The 20,155-nt window shown below is 44.7% G+C and overlaps 1 protein-coding gene across 1 annotated transcript in view; it reads left to right on the forward strand.

Moving 5' to 3' along the window:
• ADAMTS14 (ADAM metallopeptidase with thrombospondin type 1 motif 14) overlaps positions 1–20,155 on the forward strand; it is a 91,823-nt gene that overhangs the window by 41,578 nt on the left and 30,090 nt on the right. Inside the window, exons 5-6 of the mRNA XM_030569834.1 lie at positions 14,965–15,048; positions 19,608–19,764. Of these exons, the coding sequence (XP_030425694.1) occupies positions 14,965–15,048; positions 19,608–19,764 (241 nt within the window). The remainder of the gene's footprint in view (positions 1–14,964; positions 15,049–19,607; positions 19,765–20,155) is intronic.

A 20,155-nucleotide genomic window follows, 5' to 3' on the forward strand; every position in this document is an offset into this window, starting at 1 on the left:
TTAATGGCCTCCGGGACGTATCCCACAGTGCTCTAGTGGCCGCTCTACACAGGTAAAGGTACTCTTCTGCTGGCCAGGTAAACAGGAAAAGCCCCGGGAACTTTGAAATTCCATTTCCTGCTTGCACAGCGTGGAGCTCTCAGCAGCAGAGAGAACAATGCAGTCTCCTGAAAATAGGAAAAGAGCTCCAGCATGGAGCACACAGGAGTTACAGGATCTGATAGCTGTATGGGGAGAAGAGTCGGTGCTTTCAGAACTGCGCTCGAGCAGAAGAAATGAGAAAACCTTTGAAAAAATTTCTAATGCCATGCGGGAGAGGGGACATACCAGGGACTCGTTACAGTGCCGAGTGAAAGTGAAAGAGCTCAGACAGGCGTATCAGAAGACCAAAGCAGCAAAGGGCAGGTCAGGCTCTGCCCCCAAAACATGCCGGTTCTACGACGAGCTTAACGCAATATTGGGGAACAGCGCAACGACGAACCCCCCCTTGTCTGTTGATTCAGAGGTGGGCGTCGTGATTCCTGCAACTACGGAAGATTTATTTGATGGCGATGATCAGGATGATGAGGACCAAGAGGAGGGGGCTCCAGCAGAGAGCACAGAGCATTTTATCCCCCCAAACAGCCAGGATCTTTTCCTCACCCTTACTGAGGTTCCCTGCCAGCCATCTCAAGGCATTACTCCAGAAAATGAAGCTGAGGGACCGTCCTCTGGTGAGTGTAATTTTTCTTACCTTTCCTAAAACACTGACCCATGAGGTGGTTTTTAGAAAAGTCTCCATCCTGCTTGTTCGGGGAATGCGAGAGCAAAGCAGGGAAGGAGAGCAGCCTCGCCGCGGTTTGCTCTCCCGTTCCACGAACCACCCAGCAAACCGCAGGCAAGGAGACCTGCTTTTTTGGTGGAATGCGAGAGCAAAGCAGGGAAGGAGAGCAGCCTCGCCGCGGTTTGCTCTCCGGTTCCCCGAACCAACCAGCAAACCGCAGGCAAGGAGACCTGCTTGTTCGGGGAATGCGAGAGCAAAGCAGGGAAGGAGAGCAGCCTTGCCGCGGTTTGCTCTCCCGTTCCACGAACCACCCAGCAAACCGCAGGCAAGGAGACCTGCTTGTTCGGGGAATGCGAGAGCAAAGCAGGGAAGGAGAGCAGCCTTGCCGCGGTTTGCTCTCCCGTTCCACGAACCACCCAGCAAACCGCAGGCAAGGAGACCTGCTTGTTCGGGGAATGCGAGAGCAAAGCAGGGAAGGAGAGCAGCCTCGCCGCGGTTTGCTCTCCGGTTCCCCGAACCAACCAGCAAACCGCAGGCAAGGAGACCTGCTTGTTCGGGGAATGCGAGAGCAAAGCAGGGAAGGAGAGCAGCCTCGCCGCGGTTTGCTCTCCCGTTCCACGAACCACCCAGCAAACCGCAGGCAAGGAGACCTGCTTGTTCGGGGAATGCGAGAGCAAAGCAGGGAAGGAGAGCAGCCTCGCCGCGGTTTGCTCTCCGGTTCCCCGAACCAACCAGCAAACCGCAGGCAAGGAGACCTGCTTGTTCGGGGAATGCGAGAGCAAAGCAGGGAAGGAGAGCAGCCTCGCCGCGGTTTGCTCTCCCGTTCCACGAACCACCCAGCAAACCGCAGGCAAGGAGACCTGCTTGTTCGGGGAACGCGAGAGCAAAGCAGGGAAGGACAGTAGCTTGATTACCAGTACAATCTACTACAGGGATTACTAGCCATTATTAACTTCCCATTTTCTCCGGACAAGGTCTGTGTGCTTCCCTGACCTGCGTCTGAGCAGAACTCTCTGTCCTCAGCCACAAGCAATAAGTATTAAAGGAATCCTAAGGTGACCTTGTGGTAAAGTAAAATGTTCAAGGTTCGGTAACAGGCACAGGTCAGTGAGGAGAAAGACTGTATGAATGGTTGTGTGAAATGTGTCTCATGATTCTTTTATCACTCTTTCCAAACCCCACCCCCCCACACACAGCTGCACATTTCTCCAGCCTCCCTCTCGCTTCTCATCCACGTGGGGGGGGTATCATAAGAAGATTGAGGAAAAGGAGGACGCGTGAGGACATGTTCACCGAAATTATGGCAGTGACCCGTACAGAGAGAGCTCAGCAGGGAGACTGGAAGCAATTGGTCGCAAAGTACAGGGAGGCTGCCAGTCAACGCGAAGACAGGAGGGACGCCAAAAATGATGTCAGGTGGCAGGAAGATCAGCGCTGGCGAGCAGCAACTCTGGATCTTCTTCGTGATCAGACTGACATCCTCCGTGATATGCTGCAAGAGCTCCGTGGTTTCAGAATGCCCCTACAGCCCGTGTATAACCTCCCTCAGTACTCACCCTGTCCCACACCTTCCAGAACCAGGCGTGTAAGAACGCGTGGGGGAAGGCTCTCTACACCAGCCCCCTCCACTGCTGCGGACACTCCAACCAGAAGGCTTTCATTAGATTGAAAAGCCCTTTGTGTCCTGTTTTTTCCCTCCTCTAATGATCCAAACTTCTCCCATGGCACCTTTGCCTATTTTTACTCTCAGGTCATGCTATTAAGGAAGTGTGACTGTAGTTTGGTAATGAACTGAAGCAAGCAGCTTTGGAAAGCTGCACGGAAGCTAGTTATCAGCATCAGGATTTGACAATTGGGGATATGGGTAATAAAGGGAAAACAAAGAAAGCAGCCATACCGTACCCTGGTCCATGAGAATTCTTGTTCTGTCTACTGTGATGCACTTTCTTCTTTCAAACCTCCCTCCCCCTTCCTCCAAACCTCCCTCGCTCCGTCCCCCATAGAACGCTGAGTTATGAAATTTCAAGCACAGTATTGTAACAACAAGCTTGATGCTTGATTGATGAAAGGATCTGATTTTAAATAAAGAACACAATTCTTGTAACACATAGTAGTAACTTTATTTTCAATAAAAAAGCAGTTAAGGAAGGTTGCAGGTCCTGTGCCTAGCAGCAGACGGAAGCAGCTAATGGTGGAGGTAGGTAATAATTGGGAAATACAGAATTATATGTTTTCCAATGGACAGCTCTCGCAAGTAACCTAAGCAAGCAATTGAGGAATGCTGCAGGCAAAGTATCTTGCAGCAGCAACACCGCATAGCCGGGGAGGGCAGCAATCAATTGAAAGGAAAATCAGCATTCAAACTGTACCCTGGCCCATGAGGAAGCTACTTTTCAGTGCTTCTCTGATGCGCACAGCATCCTGGTGAGATCTTCTAATTGCCCTGGTGTCCGGCTGCGCATAATCAGCGGCCAGGTGGTTTACCTCAGTCTCCCACCCCGCTATAAAGGCCTCCCCCTTGCTCTCACAGAGATTGTGGAGCACACAGCAAGCAGCAATGACAAAGGGGATATTGGTTTGGCTAAGATCTGAGCGAGTGAGAAGCGTTCGCCATCTCGCCTTAAGCCTGCCAAATGCACATTCTACCACCATTCTGCACTTGCTCAGCCTGTAATTAAACAACTCCTGAGCACTGTCAAGGCTGCCTGTGTATGGCTTCATTAGCCAGGGCATCAAGGGGTAGGCTGGGTCCCCAAGGATAACTATAGGCATTTGGACATCTCCAACTGTTATTCTCTGATCAGGGAAGTAGGTCCCTTGCTGCAGCCGTTTAAACAGTGTAGTGCTCCTGAAGACACGTGCGTCGTGAACCCTTCCTGGCCATCCCACGTGGATGTTGGTGAAACGTCCCTTGTGATCCACCAGGGCTTGCAGAACCATCGAAAAGTACCCCTTGCGGTTAATGTACTGGGCACCCTGGTGTTCCGGTGCCAAAATAGGGATGTGGGTTCCATCTATGGCCCCCCCACAGTTAGGGAATCCCATTGCAGCAAAGCCATCCACAATGGCCTGCACGTTTCCCAGAGTCACAACCTTTCGAAGCAGCAGCTTAATGATTGCTTTGGATACTTCCAGCACAGCAGCCCCCACAGTAGATTTGCCCACTCCAAATTGATTCCCGACTGACCGGTAGCTGTCTGGCGTTGCAAGCTTCCATATGGCTATTGCCACTCGCTTTTCCACTGTGAGGGCTGGTCTCATCCTGGTGTTATGCCGCTTCAGGACAGGAGAAAGCGAGTCACAAAGTTCAAAGAAAGTGCTCTTACGCATGCGAAAGTTCCGCAGCCACTGCGAATCGTCCCACACCTGCAGGACTATGCGGTCCCACCAGTCAGTGCTTGTTTCCCGTGCCCAAAAGTGGCGCGGAACGGGTAGAACCTCACCCATAACCGTCAGGAGCTCCAACGTGCAGGGGCCCGGGGTGTCAGAAAACTCGTTCTCCAGTTCGTCATCGCTGTCGTCCCCGCATTCAAGCATTCTCTCTTGCACTTCTGCATCATGGGTCAGCAGTGATAGAACGAGAATGCGTGAATTATTTACAGCATTCGCGATCAAGGACAAGAGCAGACCTGGATCCATGCTTGCTGCAAAATGGCGTTTCCCTCACTGCAGCCAGTAAAAACAGCGCGAACTGACTGTGTGCCGTTTACAGGAAGGGGGGGGGGCTGTACTCAGAACCACCCAGGACGGGGACTTTGATCCCATCATGCACTGGGCTAGTAACCCATAATTCCAAAGGGCAGGGACCCGTGCAGGAACTGTGGGATAGGTACCCAGAGTGCAACGCTCAGGGAAAACATGGACGCCAGGGAACATGGACGCTCAACATCGATGTAAGTAGCTCTAGTGTGGACGCGCAAAATCGATTTTATAAAGCCTGCTTTATAAAATCGATTTTAATAACATCGATTTTACCCTGTAGTGTGGACGTGGGCTCAGTGTGCTATGTGGCACAAGACCATAATGGCTAGGAGCAAATATTGGCAGCCAGGGAGCTACAGTAACTGCAGCCAAAGGGAATAGGAAAAATAAAGAGTAAGGAGGGTGAATTTATAACAGAGAAAACAAAAGGACATGGTAAAAAGCTTGATTCTGTTACTGTTTTGAACAAGCGTAGAGTAGGAGCCCTGTGGGACTCCGCAGCGGCAATCCCTGGTCTGTTATCAGATTTCAGACTCCTGCTCCCTTTTGATTGTCGCCAAGCGTTATAAGGAACACAGCCAGAATCCTTCAGTGGAATTGGAATTTCCACTCTCCTAATCTGGGAGACGGTCCCATCTCGCCCAACTTTCAGGCCACACTGGTTCCCTGTAAGTGCCCTTCAATTAGATTTTGGGGAGTCATCACTCAGTTTGGTTCTGATTTTGGAAGTTAAACACCCTTTTCATTTGCGTTCATTCCAGCATTTGATTTGACAGGTGATTAGAAGATTTACCCAGAGAGGAATCAGTGATACTATATTTCTCAACACAGCACGGGAATGAATTGAAGATGAGGTGCAAAGTGATCCACTCAGGAGGCTGGATTTAGTTTTTATTCTAGGTTCTGAAACTTGCCTGCAAAGCTAATCCTGGGCATTCTTTCCCTCCCTGCAGAACCAATTCTGGATGCTTTGTGCTCACAGAACTAATTCTGGGCATGTTATCCACCTGCAGAACTGAGACAGTAGGCAGAGTAGAACCAGTATCATTAGATACAAAGATGGCGTAGCTACAAAAGGAATTCTGCCTTCACCAAGTTGCTGGAAGAAGGATTTTCATTTTCTACTTCTGTGTAGTGGGGTGGGCAGGTAGACAAAGATTTCTTTCACTGGAACCAGACTGCAGCCTAGGAATTTTCCTATTGGTGTTTTCTCACCAATGCTCTGCATCTACCTATTAAGAAAACCTGGGTGATAAGATATTTCCAATGAATTTGCTTGACAGTACAAAGTTACTAAGTATTTTCCTATTGTTTTGGGTTGCTAAGGAAACCTCCTGACTCAGAGTTCTGCTAGAGGAGTGACTTACATCCTACCATTCTGTCAAGCATTTAATTGTTTGTAAGTTCTCAGCAAAACAGAACTTTAGTGAAGCCTTATTTAGAGGTTTTAGAAAATGCAAACTACTTTTAGGTGGAGATTATGTTTAAGAGAAAAGATTTTCCTCTGGAAGAATCTTGGTGGAGAAACAACTACAATCCACAGGAAGGTTTCTAACTCTGGAAAGGGGATTGCCACATTGGGGAAATTCTTTAGAACAGACTTGCACTTTCATGTATTACAATTTTCCTTGACAGTCTTATCCAAGATATTGGTGTTTTAATGAGGAACATTACCCTCCTCAGGCCATTTTAATTTTTTGCCTCGATCAGTCACAATGATAGATTTCTGAGATCACAGTTATTTCCATGGTTGTGATATCAAAAGTCAAGTATTATTGTGAATACTTTGAAGGGCCAACTAGCTGAATGTGGTACTATATTGGGAGGGAGAAAGCTCTTATTCAAACACACATCTTCAGCCATGACAGGGTCAATACAGAATGTCAAAGCATTATGCTTTAGGCATAACTGGTTTACAAGTTTGCTTCAGTGTGAAAAGTCCCTTTTTAAAGCTGACATTGGGGCAAGAAGGGACAACTTGGTACAGTAACTAAGCACAGTGTCTGGGAGCCATCACTACAATAGCCTTAATATTAGGAAGACTTGTTGCAAACAGCAGGGACAGTGTTAATCATAGTAGTACAACCATGTGAAGGGCTCTTAAGCTATGAGCTACTGTTTTTATTTCAAAGTTCATATACAGAGAAACTTGTCCTAAGTGGCAACCAAAAGGGACCAGCAAAAATCATTTAGCCAGTTCTGTGCCATATGGGGAATTCATTTACATTAGAGGTATTCCGTAGTGGGCAAATCCAGCAGGGTGGAAGCCACTCGCAGCGTAAAGGGGTCATAACATAACTTTCAACAGGCTTCTTTTTTATGTTGTAATATGGTTAACAGAGGGGGTTGCCTCTTCGGATATGAGGCTCTTCACACATTTGTTGTTGTTTTGTTGAGGAGCCGTATTGTGTAGTGGGTAGAGATTGGTGCTAAAGGAGGAAGTCCTGACTTGCAGTGCAGTCATGGACAAATCACTTAATTGTTCTGTGCCTCGGTTTTCCCATCTGTAAAATCTGGATAATTACACTTACCTAACTTACAGAAATGTTTGGAAAGCAACTTAGTTTGTGTGGCACCCAAGAATGTAAGGTGCTCTCTCATATTAGCTCTGAGTGTACTTAGTATAGTAAGTAATGCTTTTGCCCCTGCCCTTAAAGCTCCAGAAAAGATTTTTCACAAGTCCATATTGGCATGGAAATTGGGGCAGAAGTTAATTTGAGATGAGCTTGTCAAGCTGAATCTGAGATCTGTGATTTAGAAATGTCAGTGATTTTGCTCATTTGGAAAATTCCATTTTTTTTTTGTCAAGTCCTTGCTCAAAGATAGTGAAGTCTAGAAACTGCAAATTTGTTTTGTTGTCATGCAGACCTCTGTTGCCTCTTGCCATGATTACATATTAGTGATATGCGCTGTTTTTGGGCAAGTACTCACTGTGAATTAGGAGCATCAGAATGACCCATGGTATGTGGCAGAATTGTAAGATTCACCTCCAGAACTAGCCAGACTCAGAAAGGACCTGATGGAACTGGCAAGTTTATCAAGTGACTGACAGGAGAAGTGGTATCCAGTATTTTAATGTTCACTTTCTTGTTTTACTGTACCAGCATCATCCACCATGTCAGCACAGTCCTAGGAGCTTTGATGTTACCTACTGCTATACAGCCAGCCAGGGTCATACAGATTGATTTTTCATGCTGTTGGGCACCTAAATCATAGGTAGATTCTAGGAATTAGCAATAATGTTGGTGATAAATTTGTTTATTATATAGACATGTTGGTTTTGGAGGGTATTCCTCATCAGAGCATTATGAGGGCTGGGTATATAAACTATCTGATAAGTCTGATAATAAGAGTTTCACACCAGCTGTTTTCATGTAGCCGGTCCCTTTAACAGATCCATTTGCTGAGCAGGTATTTGCACAGAGGGATTTTCTTTTAAGACATTGACCAGCTAATGGTATCAGCAGAGGGCATGAAGAGTCATCCCATTCACTTAATGCTCCTCACATGGCAATGAAAATATTCTCTGGGGCTTGCTCCTAGAAACAAGTGCACAGAAGGTTTCCATCTGCAGTAGCCGCTCTGCTTTTCTACTCAGTGCAGGCTTGAGTGTGTTCCAGGATATTCCAGTATCTGTGTAACTATCTTTCCCATTGATTAGAAAGGAAAGCGTATAACAGCATCTCCTGCAAAGTAAGAGTGGCCAAGGATTCCCTCCCCGCCCCCTTCCCCTTCTGTCCCCTTCAGCTTCAATCTAACTTGAAATCATAAGTGTATATGGCAAAGGATTAATCATCTTTGAGTTGTGAAGACAAGGGAAGGGATTTATTTCATGTGGTGGAGAGAAACAAACTGCTACCAATTGGCAGATTTAACCTAAAGTTTTTCATGATGTTGGGTTACAGCTTCTCCCTTCTCTTCTCCACCCCCCTCCCAAATTCTTGCTGCCCATCCTCTCTCCTTGCCCTCATTCTTACCTCCTCTCCACTCCAGCCAAGTCTAACCCAGTTGAGGGGGTGGCGTGAGCTGCCAGAATGCTTCTTGAGGCACTTCAGGTCAGAGCTGTCAGGTTCATAAAGGAGCTGGCATTTGGTGTGCTTTTGAAGCTCTGCCAGCTTTTCTCTAACTCAACAGGCACTTTAGCCCGAGGGCAGGAGGAGCTGGCCCTGTGCTGGCATTTCTCCTAGAAACTCTTCCTGATTGGGGTCGGGCTCATCACACCAGAAAGCAACACACCCCTGTGCTTCTTGCCAGTGCAGAAACTTTTGATTTTGTTCAGTCAATTATATAAAAAATATGCTATGCAGTTTCCCCCTTGGGCAATGCTAATCCACATGTGGGTTTTTTAAAATTAACCTGTGAAAGTCATATTAGTTTCTATCAGATATGGATCTTTTAGTTTCCTGCTAAAGTGTTGTAGAAATGACCCTGATCTCTATCTAGTGGTAGAGAAGTAGATTTCTGCTTCAGCACCTATGTACATAAAAGATAGGAGCTACTAGCAACAGTCATCTGAGGGAGACATTGGACTGAAGTTCTTTCTGCACATAACTGTCCAGGTCGGAGTTAAAGATCCCAAGACATTGCTTTAAAAAAAGTGTAGGGATGAAATTCCCTCTCTCAGTAAAATAGTTTCCAGCGTCCTACTTTTACATAATCTATTTTTGAGCCTGTAATGGCTACAAACATTCCCATAAACATTGTGCTACTCTAGATGAAGTTTGAATTCATTGCTTTCTGAAACACATTTGAGATCTATCTGAACTTAGTATGAAATGTGTCATACTAACTCCAGTTCTTTTCTACTTCCCTGTGCTGCTGGAGGGTCCCATTGGAAAATGAAAGGATCTGAGGGGGAAGGGCAGGCTCAGACTCAGTCTGCCCTGGCAGTGAGCTATGAGAAGGGAGGGGGAGTGGCACTAGTACCCTACGGCAGCAGTTGCTGCAGGGATTGGAAGCATGGAGCAGCTCTATTCCAGGCCGGGAAGGGACACTCAGGGGAGCACAGGGGGGCGGCAGGTGGGGCAGGGGGGGAGATCACCTGGGTTATAAATATCTCTGTGCCAGCCAGTGGCTTTTTTTTTTTTTTTCCTTTTTGTCCACCACTTTCTGCTCTCTTTGGCTTTGTATGCCTGAGGCAAGCGAGGCACTTGCCTCACCCTGGTTACGGCACTGATTATGATGATGAATATGCTAGAAATTCCAAGATGGATAGATAATTACTTATGACCCTCAGAGACCCAAGCTTTCTTTTTCCAATAAGAAAGAATAAGCAAGTAATTACTAAAATATTTCATTATTTTTACAAAATATACTTCAGAAGGCTTACTAATATGCTATGAAATATTATCACAACTCCACTGAGCTACATTTGCTGAATACATCGTATGAGTAAGGGCTGCAGGCCCAGGCCCAAAATATCTAAGGCGATTTGCAGCTTGTTGCATGTGAGAAGACTGTATAAATGCACAGACAGTCCCATTGACTTTAATTGTGTCTGCCTGTGCACAACAAGTTGCAGGATCGGGGCTTAAATTACTCCTTTGCAAACATCAGTAATTCTTAGTACCTGTATTCATCCCTAGAGAGATTTAGCAAAGTTGTACTGTATTCAAAATTGACTTACACTCCAGCTTTTAATTACTGATGTCATTTCAAATACAAAATAAGTACACCTCTACCCCGTTATAATGCCACCCCATATAACACGAATTCGGATATAACGCGGTAAAGCAGCGCTCTGGGGGGGGGGTGAGGCTGCGTGCTCTGGCGGATCAAATCAAGTTTGATATAACGTGGTTTCACTTATAATGCGGTAAGATTTTTTGGCTCCCGAGGACAGCGTTATATCGAGGTAGCGGTGTATATTCATTCTAGGTTCCATACATTAAAAAGTATTAATGTAGTCTGGAAAACTGCAGTTCTGGCTTCATACAATGTCTCTATGAATTTTTAAAGAATCCACAACTTTAGCCATCAAAACAGAAAAGTCCCATAAATTTGGATGACATATTTAAAATATTCTTATAGTCTGGACATTTATGGAAGAGTACAGGAAAAATATTTCTCTTTTGGATGAAATAAGGAAACTATTTAAGTTAACTTACCATTTTTACTGACATACTGTACATTTTTTTACTGACTGTAACTGACAGATTTATATATATTTCCTGATAGTTGGCAATCCAGTTCACCTTTTGCTTAAATCTGTGATGACTCCAGCTTTTGTGTTTCCAGTGGTTTAGTTGGGAGACTGAGGAACTAGCAAAAAACAACTCTGATAGCTTTGGAACCCTTCCTACCTCCACTCCAGCTGTGTGCCCCATAGCAGTGCTAACCTGATCAGCATTTGAAAAAGTCAAGTCTGATGTTATAAAAATCAAAATATTTTAGAGACCAGTTTTTCTGCCAAATTCACATCTGTTTTGTGGGTGGTTGAGGGCCACAGATGTCTCTCTTGCTTTTGTATATATTTTGTCACTGGAGCTGCATGCACAGACTAGATTTCTTGGCATCTCTGCAAGTGTTTTGCTTAGTGGCTGACTTCATCAACAAAACCATTTTAAAGAACATTTTCAGTATTTCAGACTTTATTCTTTCCACTTTTCAGACAACCCCCTTTGTGTTTCCACCAGGATAGTTGGTTTGAATGTACTACATCTCCCAAAAGCCACTAGTGTGTTAGGGAAATTGTACTGGGATGGAAGTTACCACTGCTGGCAGATGTAGTTCATTAGTCTAAAATTTTATTTTGGGCATCTGTTTACTGTAGGCAGGGCCGGCTCCAGGCACCAGGTCAGCAAGCAGGTGCTTGGGGCAGCCAAGGGGAAGGGGCGGCAGGTCGGGCTCTTTGGCGGCAATTTGTTGGCGGGTCCCTCGGTCCCTCTCGGATGGAAGGACCTGCCGCTGAATTGCCGCCAAAGAAGAAAGCGGTGCGGTGGAGCAGTCGACGATCGTGGCTTCTTTTTTTTTTCCCCGCCGGTTGGGGTGGCAAAAACCCTGGAGCTGGCCCTGACCGTAGGACTCTCCAATAGCTTCCAAAAGAAAGGACAGAGTAGGCTATTGAAGAGGATAGCAGTAACAGGGTTTATAAAAAAAATCTTCAGATCCAACCCTGTGAGGTCTGCAAGATTTGAGCTTCATGATGATTTTTGTTGGGCCAGATAATAAATTGACACATTCTCTCATGCAGAGATTATTTCATGAGATAAATAGACACAGGACCTGCACATGTTAGCGGTCCTTTCTACTGCAATGACCTAGTTCCTATGCCCCTAAAGCTGTCCCATATCCTCTTGCTCAGTAAAATACTGCAAGAAAACCCTTTCTTGAGTTATGGAGGGCAAGGACCAGTGGGAATAGCAGTAAGAATTCAGACCCTGGATTTGTCCCTCTTAAAGGTGACCTGCAAAGAATAAACCTTGGCTTTGTCCCTTTTCTCCATTATGTGTAATGAAGGTTTGAAGGCCAAGCTCTTTAAAAGTGACTAGTGATTTTTTGGTGCGCAATCTGAGACAATTTACAGGGGCCTGATTATCAGAGACAGGGGAGGCACTGCTCAGCACTTTCTGAATAGGGGGGTCTTTTAATGTGTCTCCAGTTGGGCACCCAAAAACTGAGAGATCCCAAATCACTCGAGACTCTTGAAAATGTTGGCTGATTCTTTAAATTATTATTTCCTGCTTGTATTTACCTTAGAAATTCAAAGAATGTCAAGTCTTTCCTTCTCTGTTTTTGTTGGAGGCATCTGATATGTTTTAAGACTTTTATTAAACTTTAACTGTAAGGTGCTGGGCGTTATATCTTAAGTAACAGATATTTTCTTCTGGCCATTTATAGTACATGATGTGTGAAATAGGTGTTAACAGAAAAAAAACAAAAAACCTCTAAACAAATAGTTGTAAACAGTCTGAATAAAAATAACTTCCCCTCACTCAGTCAGTTTTCACCTGCTTGTTATATGTGATGTCATGATCCTACTAGTTCTCAAGCTGTCCAGAGGGTCTTCCAGGAAAAGCAGGATAGACAAGACCTGAATTTCTGCTTTTAAACATGTGTGGAAGAAAAGTGTTTTTGAAGCTGATGGGAAAGACCCTTGCAAGCCTCCTTTATACATCCTTGAAAGGGGGAAGAAAATGGCACAACCCCTTTTTTTTTTCATTTGCAGGTTACCTTTAACTACAAATGTTAACACATCTTTTGTTCTTCCTGATGCTTCGTAAAGAGGTCCTGTCCTTTAAAAATGTATTTGTCTTTTCATTTGGATTCCTCCTTGGCATGCGTAGGTCAGATTTATAGCTGATGCGGGCTTTCAGATGACTAATTCACTCAGCTTGATAAGATCTTGTATCTCTCTCTGAAATGCCATTTTTCTCCTTAAAATGTGAGGATATTAGGACATGAAACAGTTCCTTCCACTGGATGAGCTCAGACTCTCCATTGGTAATAACCACTCATTGCAGGATGATCTGAGGTTGATGCAAGTGCCATGGGAAATCTAGCAGTTCTGGACTCAGTTGACGATAACAGGGATATCATCAGACAGCAAAGCGCCCAATCATTTGGAAATTTTGCTTTTTAAAAATGGACCATTTATTAAAAAAAGAAAGACACTAACTTTGCATTGGGCCATGCATGACTTTGTATATCAGAATCAGAGTGAGGAAAGGAGCAGGAGTGGGTTTAAGCAAGGCTTTGGGACCAGTGTTTAAATGTCACTATGGAGACTGTTCAAACAGAGTATGTGTAGATGTGTGTCTGTGTTTAAATATTTATTTGGTGTTACATCTTTTGAAGAGAGTCTGTCTCTTGCCCTGTATGGAGACAAACAGCCCACTATGTTCCAAAAATGAAAGGCGATTTCATGTGGGTTATGTGATAGGCACCCCGGAAAGGAAGGATATTCTACCCTTGTCGTCCTGCATCAGTTTTGCTTTACAGTGTTTTTTTTCAAATGAAGCAAGGGAAGATTATTTTAACCATTTCCTGCTCCCGTGAGGCATGTGAGTTAGGACTTCATAAGATGAATGCATAGCAAACATGAGAAAGGAAGGGAAGGGCGAAGAGCTGGGAGGAGAGAGAAGGTGAAGTGGTCTGGAGAGACCTCACAGAACGAATCGGAACAGATTGAATTCAGTCTGCTTTGTTCAAGGACAGGGCGAGGAAGGGGCTTGTGTACTGATGGGGGCCGTGAGAGAGAGAAGGGCGTTGAATCACATCTGGCAAGTTTCCTTTGTCTCTGTATTATCTTCTGGTGTCTCTGGGACATTTCTGTCAGCTGCCCCTCAAAAAGAACCTCTGATAGGACCTCTTGGCAGTGGCAGAAAGACAATTGTACCAGCTGGAAGAGAGACTCTGAAAGCTATTTATCAGATGCTTTTCCTGATTTTTTTTTTTTTTTTTTTTTTGCTATGGATGATGGATGTGAAGTGCTTTTGGAGGGCTGGGGGTTGGGCAGTGATGTATCAAAGCAGTAATGCACATTCTAGAGCATTGAATGGATGTCCACCTAGTTGAATTGCTGGATTTGCAAAACTTTCCACACCCTGCATAGCCATTGACGGTCCATGGTGTGGACAAGGACCTGCATCCAGCATACTTTTGTCTCCTTCGATTGAGAGTGATATGGGGTGTCTCCTTTCTGAGACTACACCCCCAGTAGTGGGCTAGTGTCACTAGCTACTTATCAAGTACAATGTGTTTTTCTTCAAGGAGTAGCAACAAAGCCCTTTTGGAGAGGGAACCACCACAGTGCAGGATGATTGTGTTGTGTTCCCCAAGAGAGTTTTAAAATGGATGTAATGAGAGCTACAGATAGAAATACCTGCTTCATAAGAACTGTTACACTGCATCCTCAGAACTGGGATACTACATAAGTCCTTCCCCCAGACCAGAACTACTACATCAAATAGCAATCCCTCTACATGTAGGCGCAGGAGGAGCTCGGAACAAAGACCTAGTTAATACACTAGTGGTCGTGTGAGGGGAAAGTGGGATACAGCTGGCACTGCTGCTTTCAGTGTTTGGAAATTAAAGAACATGCTACTCCACCACACAAGGGTGGAGTAAATCCTGGCGGTATTACTCAGCAGGGAATCTCTTGACTGTGACCAGAGACTCCCATGCGATAAAAGAGGTTAACAAGCTGAAATAGGGCTTGAACTTTCAGAGAGATACTGCTTATACCAGCTCTACCTGGAAAGGGATCAGCAGTTACTGTAAGTGTTATTTTCAAGTTTTGAAGAAGCAATTACAAGAGAGACAAAATATTATACTACTTTTTAAAGATGTTATCCGACAGTGTCTTCTCTTCGTGTTCCACTGCACCTTTTTAGATCAATAGTCACATGAAGAAAGCTAGCAGATATTCTGTACTGTCGTAGGATCTGGAGAGGTTGCCTATTGTTATAGGCATGAGGACATTTCAAAAGCCAGTGTTTTTTTAAATAGTAGGGTTATTTTTAACTTTTTATTTTCTATTTTCTTTTTTTTTTTCTTAGGTGGATGAAATTTACCACGACGAGTCCTTGGGGGTTCACATTAACATTGTCCTGGTCAGAATGATCATGGTGGGCTACAGACAGGTAAATACAGGGCTGGAGTGAGAAGATGCTATCTAGGGGAAAGGGATGGTCACAATATACAGCATGCTCAGGCTTGGGCTGAGGGATGCAATGAGCTTCCAGACTGGGTTATGTCTATAAAAACGACACCTTCAGCTAACTTCCCTGTCTGTCTGCACCCCCTGCTTTCAGATTGGTGTGTATGCCTGGGGAGATGACTCAGAATTCAGTCTAGTTATATATTAGTGTTTGCATTAGAGATCCTCTTCCACACAGCCAGTCTTCTCCTTGAGCTAATCTTCTGTGCAGATGTATGTAGTATCAGAATCTGTTCCGTAGAAATGATTGGGATCTCACAGGGTCAGCAATCAGCATTGTAGCTTCAGCACAGGACCTGCTAGGGTGGAAAAACAAAGGAGCAAATGCTTTACTTTAAACGCAGATACAATTATTGTTGTTAAAAATAGTGTGCAGTGTGGTAAATTTGCACAGGGCTTTACAAACAGTAAGGCAAGTTCCCTGCTCTGAAGAGCTATTTTTGATCTTTGGCTAAAGTGTGAAAGGCAAATAGATTTCTGTTTAAATATGAAATATTAGTTCCATTCCCTCCGTAAGCAGCTGTCACATGCTGTGGCTTTGCCAGACTGAAACAAAACTACCTTGAATCTCTCTCAGTTTCACGTGAGACTTGTGAAATTCCTAGACTCCAAAGATTTTCCTTCTATAGAAGGCAGACATGAGGACATCTCTGCCTTACAGTACCCCTGTGTTTTTGATTGAGAAATCTTACCCTTCCCCCGCTGCTGCTGCTGCTGCTGACTCCAGCTCTGAGCTGGCTTGGGAAGGGGTAGGGCAGGAGGGTTAATCTCTCAGTAATTAACATCTTATTTGGTTAACTGAGGTTAATTTTTGGTTGCAGGGATTTTGTCATACCACAGTGCAGAGAAGCCGCTTTCTGGACTGGTTCTGTGGCGTTTGGGTTTTATTTTGCTATAGCTGCACTTATTTTGAGCTTTTCACCAAGACACAGAGCAGTGTGGAGGGGACATGTAATAGCAGTAAGAGTCAAGGCATAATACTCCTCTGTCGCCCTTCAAAAGGGAATTAAGTGCACAGCAACAGTCTGGTGTAGTGTCTACTAGCACTAATAATTAGCACTTACATAAGCCCCAAATCAGGAAAATGTTGCTATTCAGGACAGGACTTACGCACATGCTCAAGTCCCACTGAATTCCAGTGAAGCATATGCTTAAGTGCTCTGATGATTATGCATACACAATTAAATGCTTTCCCAAATTGGGGCCTTCATGATTCACCTCTTCAAAGCAGAGGACAAGTGTTAACTAATCCTCACAACAGTCCATCAGGTAACTATTTTAATTCCTATTTTACAAATGGAGAAACCAGAACACAGAAAGGTTAGGTGAACTGCCCTAGGACACACGGTGAATCAGTATCAGGGCCAGGATTGGAGTCAGGCTTAGTTTACTGCTCAGTCCACTGGACAACATTGCCTCTCAGTGAGTCTCATATGTTCAAATCCTGATTTTGTCACTTTTTTGCTGTGTGATTTTAGACCACTCTGTGCCTATTTCCCTATCTGTAAATAGAATATTTAAATCACAGGGCTGGTCAGCTGATGTGGAACACTGAGATCCTCTCATTAAAGTGCTATAACGTACAGCTATAACGTACAGCATAAGACCAAAGTGTTGTGATGATGCTAAAAAATGGCATACAAAGCTTTCTCTGAGGAGTCTGTCATAAACAGATTGTTAAGGGTTAATGTCTCTTGTACCTGTAAAGGGTTACAAGCAGGGAACGGGACACCTGACCAGAAGACCAATCAGAAGACAAGATACTTTTAAATTTGGGCGGAGGGAAGCTTTTGTGTGTGTTCTTTGTCCGTTGTGTGTTCTTCTCTCGGAGGTCTGAGAGAAACCAGACATTACTACAGGCTCTCTAAGTTTCTTTTCTAATAGTAAGTAAAAACAGGCGATTTAGGTTTTTTGATTGTTTTACTCTATTTGCAATTGTGGATCTGGCTGGTTAACTTTTATATGTGCCGTTGCCGGGAATATTTTGATTTGTATTGGTACTGGGGGGAAAGTCTCTTTCTGGTGTCTGTAAGCTATAGGACCCTGTAATATTTACATCTTGAAGTTACAGAGATAATTCTTTACTTTTTCCTTTCTTTTATTAAAAGATTTCTTTTTTTAGAGAACCTGATTGATTTTTTTTTCTTGTTTCCCTTGTGTTATTCCAGGGGATTGGGATAACTCACCAGGATGGGTGCGGGGGAGACGGGAGGGGGAGAGATAGAATCTCTCTTTGTTTTCCTTGAATCTGTTTGCCTCTTTGTGGAAGGGAAGGGAGATGCTTCTCTGTATGGTGATTTAAGAGGTTGGATCAGTATCTCTCAGGATAGCCCAGGGAGGGAAATTCTAGGAGGGGGAAAGGTGGGGGAATGGTTTACTTCTCCTTGTTTTAAGAACCCAAGGGATCTAGGTTCTTGGGGTCCCCAGGGAAGGCTGGGGAGGTCAGAGTGCCCCAAAACACTATATTTTTGGGTGGTGGGAGTGCTATCAGATCTAAGCTGGTAATTAAGCTTAGAGGATTCAGGTGCTAGTATCTCATTTTCTGAACTCTAAGGTTCAGATCTGAGAAGGAATGCTATGACATGGTTGGCAGCTGAGTGGGATAGATAAGAATCCAAAAGCCAGTAAGATTATTAATTTGCTTCTCTGCTAGCTGGTCATAAGCAGAGAGAAGGAGTCTATTTTTCTAAACTGCAGCCAGAGAAATTTTTTTTTCCTTGCTCTGTGCTAGCTGGGCATAGGGAGGGCTATTAAGGTTTAACACATATAAAAGTTAACCAGCCAGATCCACAATTGCAAATAGAGTAAAACAATCAAAAAACCTAAATCGCCTGTTTTTACTTACTATTAGAAAAGAAACTTAGAGAGCCTGTAGTAATGTCTGGTTTCTCTCAGACCTCCGAGAGAAGAACACACAACGGACAAAGAACACACACAAAAGCTTCCCTCCGCCCAAATTTAAAAGTATCTTGTCTTCTGATTGGTCTTCTGGTCAGGTGTCCCGTTCCCTGCTTGTAACCCTTTACAGGTACAAGAGACATTAACCCTTAACAATCTGTTTATGACAGAGTCAAAGGATATGTCTGCCCTACCAGCATAGCTGTGCTTCCATAGCCCTGTAATGTAGATGCAGCCTACACTGATGGAAGGGTTTTTCTGTCTGGTCACTGCTGAACTGAAGCAAATAGCCATTTTATGAGCTGCTGCAGATACAGAACACCAGCATTTCCTAGAAAATATCTGATTACAAGAGAAATATTCCTGGTGAGCAGAAACTGCGTGCAGCCTGAAGGCGGTGATCATGGTTTCCCAGGTACATGAGAAAAAGATTTGAGGCAGCCCACATTGTGGCAAGCATCCCCAGGCAGATGACAACAGAACATCATTTCCATCTGAGGAAGGAGATAGGGTTTCTGGCCTCTCAGCTAAGGTGTTAATGCTGGCATCTAATTGATGATGATATTCTGAAGATGCAAAGGAGGCAAAAGCAGAAAGTCTAAACATTGAGATGTGAACTAGAAGCCACAGGTTGCACTCCTGACAGGGCCAACTCAGACCTTCATTCTTCTACAGTACATTGAGTTCCAGGCAGTTTACCGTGTATGGGTTATCTGAACAATCAAGATCCTCTCTGCTGTGCTTGAAGATCTTACCTAGGTTTTCATAAGATTAGGCACTTACTTTGGAATCTTTGTCCAGCATTACCCCTCCCTATACTACTATTCCATTTACTGTGTGCCAGACATCCTCCATTCCTGGGGTGCTGCATGTTTATAATTTCTGGAGGGGAAGGGGCCAAGGAAGGATTTTTTTTGCCCCAAATATATTCTGTTTGTTTTTTTTTTTTTGTCTCCTTCCTCTGAAGCATCAGAGATGGCCGTGGCTGGAGATGGGACACTGGGTAAAGTGGGCCAGGACTCTGAGTGGCACAAAGTATTTTCTCTCTCTGCTTGGTTGGCTGGTTCTTGCTCACATGTTCAGGGTCTAACTGATCGCCGTACATGGAGTCGGGAAGGAGTGTTCCCCCAGATCATATTGGCAGTGACCTGGGATTTTTTTCCCTTCTTCTGCAGCATGGGATGCAGGTCACTTGCAATGATCGACCGGGTATATCTCAATCAGTTCCCTGCCATTGAAGGGGCCTTGGGCACCAGTGCATCTGGCCCCTCCTGTTCTCGCCCTGTGATACGCAAGAGCTTAGTCTCCTGAGGGTTGTGATACATTTGTCTGATTTTGGCTGTTGGGTTTGCTGTGCAGGGCTGGGTGGTGTTAGGTGGCCTCTGACATACAGGAGGTCAGACTAGATGATCTGGTGGTCCTTCCTGGCTTTAAGCTATGATTCTATGAAATTTAATATACTATGTTTTCATTGTTAATGTCGTGGAAACTCTATCTGGGGATGTTCCGTACCCTCTACCTCAAAACTTGGGACAGGTTCACTGTCACCCTGTAATGCCCCCTCCTTTCTTTTCACCCCCCCAGTCAGTCAGCCTGATAGAGCGGGGGAACCCATCTCGGAGCTTGGAGCAGGTCTGCCGCTGGGCCCATTCTCAGCAGCGCTCAGACCCAGACCATGCTGAATACCATGACCATGCCATATTCCTCACCAGGCAAGATTTTGGTCCAGCAGGTATGCAAGGTACTGTATTCATCTTGATCATGTATGTGCAGTTTACTGGGCTTGGGGGAAACCCAGCAATTGGAAGGGATTTCCTGCTAACACAGTCTGATTAACAAACCAGCCCGGCCTGCCAGGGACTTTCCCTGCACAAGTGTGGAACAAGTTTGGGAACCACTGCATTATAGCATCCTGTTTTCCTATGCCCATAATTTTCCAAAACATTAATCGATTGGTTTGAAATTTTCCGTGCCTGGTCTTTGCCTGACCATAGGAATTGTAATACTGGGTTAGATTAATGGTTCATCTAAGCTGGTAGCTTCCTCTGACAGTGACCAGTACCAGATGTGCCACAAGAAGGAGTAAACCCTCAATAATGGGCAATAATTTGATAACAGGCAGTTGGAGGAAG

Source organism: Gopherus evgoodei, chromosome 7, assembly GCF_007399415.2.
Source record: "Gopherus evgoodei ecotype Sinaloan lineage chromosome 7, rGopEvg1_v1.p, whole genome shotgun sequence".
NCBI classification, from domain to species: domain Eukaryota; kingdom Metazoa; phylum Chordata; order Testudines; family Testudinidae; genus Gopherus; species Gopherus evgoodei.